Source organism: Barbus barbus, assembly GCF_936440315.1.
Source record: "Barbus barbus genome assembly, chromosome: 36".
Classification (NCBI taxonomy): domain Eukaryota; kingdom Metazoa; phylum Chordata; class Actinopteri; order Cypriniformes; family Cyprinidae; genus Barbus; species Barbus barbus.
In genome coordinates, this window is record NC_136714.1 from 24,381,263 (window position 1) to 24,390,862 (window position 9,600).

Genomic DNA, 9,600 nt, shown 5'->3' on the forward strand with positions numbered 1-9,600 from the left:
AAAGTAACTACTTTTTCAACAATTTCTACTCCTTCGTGTCATTATCCGCTGTGCATTCAAGAAGTATTCTCTTAGCTTCATGACATTATGGTTGAACCACAAGTCACATGGTCTATTTTAACAACCTTTCTGGGCCTTAAACGTTTCAGTTGCGTTGCTGTCTATGGAGGGTCAGAAAGGACCCTCGGATTTCATCAAAAATAACTTAATTTGTGTTCTGAAGATGGTCTCACCGGTTTGAAACGACATAAGGGTGAGTAATTAATTACAGAATTTTTATTTTTGCGTGAACTATCCTTTGCCTTGGTGTGGACACGAATATAGTTATTGTTTTTGGTGTGAATGGGCCTCACCATAATTATAATGCACAGAGGAACCATATTGCTGTAGTCACTTTCAGAATAACTTTTTTCTTCCAGTTGATGAAAGATTAAAACGTTGACAGCCAATCAGAATCCACCTGAATTTAAAGGACAGACCGTTAAAAAAAAAAATTAATAAATAAAAAGTCATGGTGGGTTGGTGTGATCTCATGTAGCCACGACCCTTTCAGCAATGAGCAAATTGTCTTCTGTCTTCCGGGTTTGTATTTCCACAGCATGAAGGTAAGATCTTAGGGATTTATGAATGGCTCCTTTTACAATCTTCCAGGTTTACTGACATTTGTTATGATACCTGCTTCAAACATTACAATGCTCATGATAACTTTCGTTAACTCTACATAAGTAAATCCTCTTCACAAACAAATTACTCTTTGACAGCAATGCCACAGAAATAGCTATAGAGCTACTGCAAAAACAAAGATCAACGACAGCATTCTAAAGATAGTTGCACATTTGTTTCTCTGGTGCATAAGGTCTATATAGTTAACTTTATAGTTATCCTTGAACAGGTCTTTATTCAATATGCAAATATTACAATGGCATTATCACAGAAGGGTGAACATTTTCACAAAGTCATGACATTTTCGAGTTTTATTATTAAAAATATAATTTTTATGTAGCCTACAAAACAAAAGTCTCAATACTTTCGAATTGGCATTTACTTGCAGAAACTTATGGAAAAGAAAAATAAAAGAACACTGATTCCAATACAATGCTGCTATGAAAATTCAATTTTATGTTCACAAATATATAAAACACGCAACATCTGGTCGTTATACTGGCATCATGTTAGACATGAAAAGTGAAATACCCTGTATTTTCTGACTCAACATATTGACTGCTCTCAGTTCAGAGAGAGAACAGGACACAATCCTACACTCTCTCTCCTTTCTTCTCCTCTCCTCTCTCTGCTTCTATCCATCCGGAGAGAACAGAATAGATGGTTATTCTAAAAGGTGCTGATTTCAGCTATAAACTGTAGGGGGAATGTGTGTGATGTTCAATAAGGCTTTCCCATACAGAGACGGAGTAGAGAAGACAAACTCGTTTATGAGCAACACACAACCCTGTCCTCCTGTATTACTCACACACTAAATTCTGCTTTATACACACACAAACTACAGCAACACTTCAGGGGATTTGTGTGTAGTGTGTATGTTTTCCCCTACCAAGCAAATGCAGATGCAAATCTAGACTTTAAATCACTGTTGCACGTGCATTTTTGAAAATAGCATGAGCTCAACATCTTAAACCAACAAGCAATTCTCTAGCAACCATGAACTCAATAGCAACTGCATAGCAACACCCTGGCAACCACCTACAACAAGCATCTTGGTGTGGGCAAACATATTGTGCGACCATTAAATAAAATATGCTCTATACGATATTAATATGGGTAGTATGAATGAAATTCGAATGTACTACATCCATCATGTTGTTACTATCACGATTCATAATTCATAAATCCTCTACCATGTCCTCATGGGATAGTAAAGTGTCAATCGAATGCACACTTCAGAATTTGGGTGGAAGTAGTGTGTTATCTTTTTGCCTACTGGTTTTTTTTTAATACTACGAATTTGGACATACTACTCTTTTTCACAAACTATACAGTACAATTTTGCATTCAATAGTATTCGAAAAACAACTGTAGGCAAAAAAAGTACCCAGATGACCTAATACTTTGGCTGAAATTCTGGAGTGCGCATTCAATGGATACTTTACAGAGTCATGCAACTTGGTGGAAGTATGTCCGTATTTCAGTCATATTGCCTATATTCATAAAGTGCATCACGAATCATGTGCTAATGCACTACTATAGATGTTTTGTAGTATAAATAGTGGGAGTAATGTGTTCACACTGATAAATATCTGGATGATGCACTTAAATAACCAAAAAAATGAAGTGTGGGATGTTGGACACTTCTTGAATTTCAATTATGTCGCAAAGGGGGAGGGCCTATCAGACTCTGATTATTAATGACAAAATAACCTTATAAAATTCATACACTGCATGGTTGAGTACATAGTGCATAAGTGCATAGTGTATAGTGCGTCATTTGGGACACAGATAGAATGTAGATATAGAATGTGCATACTTGTTTAATGGTTGCGACGTTTCAAACTACATGTAGTACCTACACAGTGTGAGATTTTGGATGCAGTGTGTTATTGTGTCCAGCTGTGATGAAACAACTGTATTTTTGTTGCTTCACATTTCCATGGCAGCAGACTATATATATATATATATATATATATATATATATATATATATATATATATATGTAAAAATATTTTGTCGTGTGTGTGTGTGTGTTCAACAAAACATAATAATAAAATATACAAAAATATATACAGACAACAAATATTAAATTTGATACTGATGTTCCGTCCATTTCATGCACTGGAAATGGAAATTCAAGTTGAGCACACTGCATTTTGGGATACATTCAGAAAGGGCGAGAGTATAGGCTTTTCCGGTTTAAAGAACAGATAAATTTTGCATTGTTTTACTGTTTCGATATGTGATTTGCTGAATTTATGTGATTGTATTTAAGGAGAACAGAGCACTGCAGATTTTAGGTGCTGTTATTGAGGCAAGACTTCTGCAACCACCTTGAAAGAAGACTTAGCCAACACGTCTGCATTCATATGTTTTATCTGTTATAGACAATATTTGCTGACTTGCACGCGCATATATTCTCAAAGCTATGCTACATGTTTTTAATATGTCTTAATGTTTCAATTCTAGCATGTAACCCTGTAACCTCAACTTTCTCTTAACTGCATGCCTGTAGTCTCTCTCACACGCGCGCGCGCACACATTTTAGGCCTGGAAAATTAATGAGTTCTCATTCATAACCCAGACAGAGAGAGCTATATTCACCCTCCGATGCTTTATTGACTGATTTCATTTATTTGCATGAGATGGATTGGAGGTAAGCAGGCGCTCGGCTCTGTCGCGCAATGCATTGTGGAGGGTCATCGTGTGATAAATTAGCTAACGAGGAACGGCCTTCGCATTTCCACAAACTAATTAACCCGGCAGGTACTGAAACAAATTATAATATTTATGTATTATCATCTCGCATCTGTTTGCAAGGAGCACATCCGTACGTATGACCTGATCTCTCTTTTAGACGCGCGCGCTCACAAATACAACCTGCCTCCTCACTTATTACACGTTCAAACAAACAGTAGAACCATTTCTATTTTATAAATATGATTCTTGATTTTTAAACAATGACAGGATGATTGCAGAGCTCAGGCAATGTCATCGTTTTAAACCTCATATAGGCTAATTTGGGCCACAATAAGACAAGATTGGACTTTTTTCATAATAATAACCAAACTGAATTAATTAAATTCATGCAAATAATTCCAATATTAAATATGCGTCTTTGGGAATTATATAAATCCCTTCTATTAGGCTACCTTTTCTATTCTATTATTATGTTATAAGCTAAAAAATATATTTAAGTGAACATAAGTAAAATGGCTCAATAAATTTTATTATGGATGTATGAACTACTACTTATTTCATCCAGTAGTTATTGCGCCATATATGCATGATTGTAGTAATATAGCAGTGGTCTGGAAGACAGACAGTGATCGCGCGCTCTTGATGTTGTATTTGGCTGAGCCTTGATTTCTCATCTATGAGGTCATAATGCCAAGAGCCAATCAGAGAGCGAGTTAATGTCAACACCTGCAACATCTCCAAACGGGAAGAAAAATGTAGTGTTGTGAGAGATAATGACTCGATTTGATAACATTTAATAATCATTTTCAATAAGAAGCCATTATAATGCAGATCAGTAGGTCGTAGCCATTCCAAAATGATTATAAATATATGAAAACAGGTTTTGCGAGGTTTCCAACTAATTTGAATGTAAAATAGGCCTGTAAAACACACACACACACACATATATATATATATATATATATATATATATATAGACCTTTTTATCAATCAACAAATAAAAGTTTTATTTTCCCCACAGAATTCCCAAGAACAACAAACGATGCGAGTTGTCAATAATGACATATTGAAAATGATTTTATTCGTTATTTTACATTCAATCGTTATAAACATGTTCAGGAAACAAAACAGCCGTTAAGAAGAAGATCAAACATTTAAGAAATTTATATTGGTATAAGCACATACAAGAACTTAGAACATATCACAAACTGACCGAATGGGAACAAGTTAAGAATGCTTTATCTACACAAAACATCCTATATAACAGCATATAACAAAGTCATACTTCTCTTTTAAATGACATTTCCCCGTTGATGTGTTGTTGTTTACCTTGGTCGGCACATGCAGTCAAGTTTCTTCATTCTTTTTGAGATAATTTCCTTTCTTCCTTCCACCGATTCATAAAACAGTCCAAAAAATTTGAACGATTTCTTCCATAATAATAATGATGATAATAATAATAAAAAACGAGTGCACCGTCTCTCACCTTGTTTCTCAAATGCAAACGAACACATTGCAAATGTGTTTTCTGTCAAGTTGTTGGCATTTTTGGATTTGCAAAACGAAAGTTCTAATAAATAAAACATAAATTATTAAATAAATAGGACATAATAAATAAATACATTTCGTTTTTTTCAGCCTATGATGCTTTAGGTTTTATTCCCTTTAGATGCGCACAGTTCATGTTTACTACAGGACAGACGCGCAGGCCTATCCTTAGACTTCCATGTGCGTCACTGAGCCAGAAATGATGGGTGGACGAGAAGCACGTCAAAGTATTAGGTGAAACTCATGGACACTGTGTGCTCGAGCGCTTTGCGGCGCAGGGACGCGATGCTCGTCCCTCTCCAGACGTCAGTGTCCGGGGAGCTACACAGCTGAGGCGAGCCGGTCACGTTAGTGGGGCCAGAGAGCGACGCGGGCACCATACCGGGGAAGGTGGGTTGGTAGAGGTGGGACTGGAGGCCGGAGCCGTTGGAGGACATGGAGGACATGGAGGACATGTTGGACAGGCTCATGGAGTTGGGCGGTGGTCCGGCGCCCAGGCTGCACTGGGATAGAGACTGTGCCATGGCTTGTTGTCGGCCTAGGGCGGGCGGTAACTGCAGCTGGGAGACTCCCGGCATCCCGGCCGCCGCCCAGCGGGTGTCATTAGCGTGAAAAGAGCACAGGCTGTCGCTCATGGCGGATGGGAACTGCGGTAGGCCGTGGTGAGTGGGCAGCAAAGTACCGGGAGCGCGAAACACGTTGGTGGTCTTCTTGCGCTTCTTCCATTTGGCGCGTCGGTTCTGAAACCAAACCTGCGAGCAGAGGGAACAAAAGAGCTGTCAGAAATGCTTAAAAATAGATGTAAAAGTGTGCATTTAATAAGGAAGTTTAATAAAGCAGCAATATAACATGGCGTCGAATATTGCTCAAAGAAAATTTTCTGACTATGATGATGTATTTGTGTTTTTTGGTATCTTTTACGTTCACTAAAATAAATCAAAAGAGGCAATAAATAAATGCAAAAGCCTCTAAGTGCCGTCTGAATTTTTTTCTTCTAAAATTAGCATTTTTTTTTTATCAGGCTCCAATATTTTGGTTCAGTTATTTCACTTTAATTGCATAGAAAAGGACCTATAGATTGCCATTAGAGTAAAATTACTGAACCGAAACATAGGAGCCTGATAAAACTGCTCATTTTAGATGGAACTCTTCAAATACTCATTCTTAAATAAACACTACATTGTGTGTGTTTTTTGAAAAAAGAACCTAAAGTTCTTGATGTCACATTATAGATTCTTAAGAATTAATCAATGTTTTGGTTTCTTGGTTCTATAACGAATTGTTCTAAAGATGCTTAAGAAATATAGATGCATAAAAACAAACAGATGAACAAAAACAAGTTTCTCAATACACTTAACACCATAGAAAAATATTGTTGATGCATTGTTTATTTGTTTGTTTGCATGCTATTAGTAATATTAAAATAATATAAAAAACACACTGAAAAATATAGTAACTTTAAATTGGTGACATCTCAATTAACTAGTTTTTTTTTCGAGTAAAAAATGCAGTCATCTTAAATACATCAATTCACTGTAGGGTTAGAACAGATTAGTTTTAGAAAATGCCATTTTAGTTTTTCTATTTTAAAAAATGTCATGTTTAATTCAATGTGTTAACTGCCGTTTCTTTGTAATAAATTGAGTTTGAATTTTCAGTGTACAAATAAAATATTTCATGGGATAAATTAGCTAGAAATAGCTAATGCAGGTTGCCATTCAGACTGTATAGCCAACATTTTTTATTTTAATATTTTTCTTTGTTTTTATTTTTGTTTCTTTCCTTGATAAACGTCTCGACGTCACAAAAAGGCGCTATTAATGCTGCTTTAAATGATAAGGAATCATAATATTTAGTCTCTCCATTATTATGTGCTCGATTTTACAACAGCAGGGCGTAAAAAGGCCCACCCTGGACCGTAAAAGGCGCACACGGTGTTTATTTCCCGAGGTCCTTCAGGTTTATATAGATTTCAGGCGCGCTCACAATGATTAACGAGCAGATTTTGACCCAATGAAAAGGGGAGAAAAAATGTGGAGGGGTTCATATTAGATCCCCGAATCCCACTCTACGCAGCCAGCCGTGAAATCCGGCCTCAAATGCATTACACTTCAGAGGATAAAAGAAAATGCAATTTCTCATACCATTAAAAAAAGACAGAGCACCATCCGCGCTCTCGCCATTAAGACGTGCACGCTGACAGACCTATTTCACGAGAACGCGAAACATTCATGCAACATTTCAGAAGATCACCTCGCGGTCAGCATGCCACTCATTTATTATGTAAATAAAATAGTTGAGGCAGAGTCTCAGGCCTGCTAATTATGATGGTTATTATTTTACAGAATAGTTTTACGCATTGTGCTTAATAAGCCTGTTGAGCTATAAATAATTATGAAATTGGTTAATAATAATGGTCTTGGTTTTATTGCACTATCAACTCGGAAAGCTATACATATATAATGAGCCTCAATAGATCACGGAGAGAGCGCTGGAATGCACATTTGTCTCGCGGGTTCATTTACCTCTGCGTTCGCGGCTGACCACCAATCACATCAGCAGCACGAGTCATAATCTTATAAAAGTGATTAAGATATCGGTCTGCTCCGATGGCTGAGATAACAATAATGGTATTGTAAAAGGAAGATGACCTGAACAATAAAATAATCATGAGTAGCGCGCCGCGTTTTAAATGGGCGCACTTTCGAGAGCCAAGGAAATTGCTATAGAAACATAAGCTGAATCAAATACAAATAGGCCTATAGTAACAGCAATAATTATATATTATTAGCTATAATACTAAAACAAAATAAATAAAACCTATATGATGGTAGTGCTTAAAGCTGGAGGCGATAAGTACGATTTTAGAATCATGGAGCAAATTCGTAAGATTAGGATTAATATACTGTTTGTGCTATTTTTTACGATAAAAAAAAAAGAAAAGAAAAAAGCTACTAATAAAAAAAATAATAAACAGGACATGCTTTTTCATTTAAAACATCATGGATGTTTACACTTAATATTAATATGAATTTAACAGTTTTGTAGACTTTATAATTGGTTTATTTTCTTTTTTTATTGACGATAGAGCTCGTTCGGAGATGTTTTCACTACATTTAAAAACGTTTTCATAATCAGATTTATTATTTTTGTGCTCGTGGATCGACAAACTTTACATCTCGGCTCATCATGTGAGCAAAGAGAAATGCAAATTCGCATTACTTTATAATGAAAATAGGCTTATAACGCGTTTTCATTTCGTTATCTCTTTTTTATAATAATAATTAGTATTCGAAAAACCTTTAGAACAAATATCTACCTAAATTATCTACTACCTAAATATTCGTTTGGAATGCCATTTAAAGAAAATATATTAATATATTGCTTTAATTGTATCAATTCACCTTTTTTAATTTCAAACATCATGATTGCAGCCTATAATAACGCTTAATGTTTTATGAAAATATCCCATATATATTGCACAGAATTAATACAATGTTAACAATAATAATGCGAAGAAAACGATCCAAAACCTGTGCTGATGATCGGTCTCCACCGGACTCACCTGCACGCGTGATTCCGTCAGGCCGATCCGGAGCGCGAGCTCCTCACGCATGAAGATGTCCGGATAGTGGGTTTTGGCGAAGCTGCGTTCCAGCTCGTTAAGCTGAGCCGGAGTAAAGCGAGTCCGGTGCCGTTTCTGTTTCTGACTCTGCTGGCTGCCGGACTGGGTGGGGTTCTGTTGCTGCTGCTGTTGTTTCTCCTGTTCCTTACTGTTCACCGCTACACCCGGCGGGTTGGATCCAGCACTGTTGATATCGTCTCCGGGGAGAAGGGTAGCTCCTTCCACAGCATCGGAGACCGGGGCGAGTTCTCCGGGGTGACCCGGGTCAGTTCCGCCGCCGCCCAGCCTGCATTTCAATGCCTCCCTGTGACCCAGAAGCTCGGCCGCGGCATCCTTCATCCCTGAAGCAGAGAAAACAGGTCGAAACTGAGTGAGCTCATAATCAACACCGAGCATTGCTGAAAAAGAGAGAAGTGTTAGGGCAAAAATAAAATCACATTTCTAGACAGTCACAGCAAGCACTGGTCTTATGCAAAAACTAGCATTTGTTATTTATCATTACAGCCATAAAGTGCAAATAATGGTGAAAAACTAGCTCACAACAATGCCATCTTTTAAAATACCTAATTCCTTTTGATTCCCCTCAATATCTTGGAAAACGACTAAATCAAATTACTGCGTAATATAATAATAATGATTACTTTTCCAATGAATTAGTTCGCTTAAATCGAATTAAGATAAAACAAGAGACAAATTGTCAATTTTCTCTGCTTGATTTAGATGAGAAGAGTCCTCCAGCTTACAGTAGAGTTGCAGACCGGAGTTTGGCGTTGATAACTCACCGAGGCGAGCATCCAGCAGGTCGGCGTGCGAAAGCATCGCGCACCGCTCCAGGGCGAAATGCTTTTCCAAAAAAATCTCTATGACTTTAAACTATTTAAAAAATATATATATGGCCTAAATGAAAGCAAATTCGGTTTGTGGTTAAAAAGGAGGTTCCTTGCATTATAATGTCACTTAGAGGAACTGGGAGGCGCTTAATAGTTGAATGAACCCATGAGCTCCTTCAAATGAGAGCCAATCAGCGTTGAAGCCTGGAGGTGTCAGATGCGCGAAGCCTC

At 37.2% G+C, this 9,600-nt stretch overlaps 1 protein-coding gene across 2 annotated transcripts; it reads right to left on the bottom strand.

The window, feature by feature from the left end:
- Positions 1-5,144: 5,144 nt before the first annotated feature.
- LOC306855499 (homeobox protein orthopedia B-like) lies at positions 5,145-9,358 on the bottom strand (the record flags this gene model as incomplete). 2 transcript variants are annotated; one of them, XM_079394256.1, is made up of 3 exons in its annotated part: positions 5,145-5,666; positions 8,480-8,880; positions 9,322-9,358. In XM_079394256.1, the coding sequence occupies 3 exons, from the start codon at positions 9,356-9,358 to the stop codon at positions 5,145-5,147; spliced, it is 960 nt and encodes a 319-aa protein (XP_079250382.1). The 2 variants fall into 2 exon arrangements, with proteins under 2 accessions (XP_079250382.1, XP_079250381.1); XM_079394255.1 differs by having other exon boundaries at positions 9,283-9,358.
- Between the last annotated feature and the right edge of the window lie 242 nt (positions 9,359-9,600).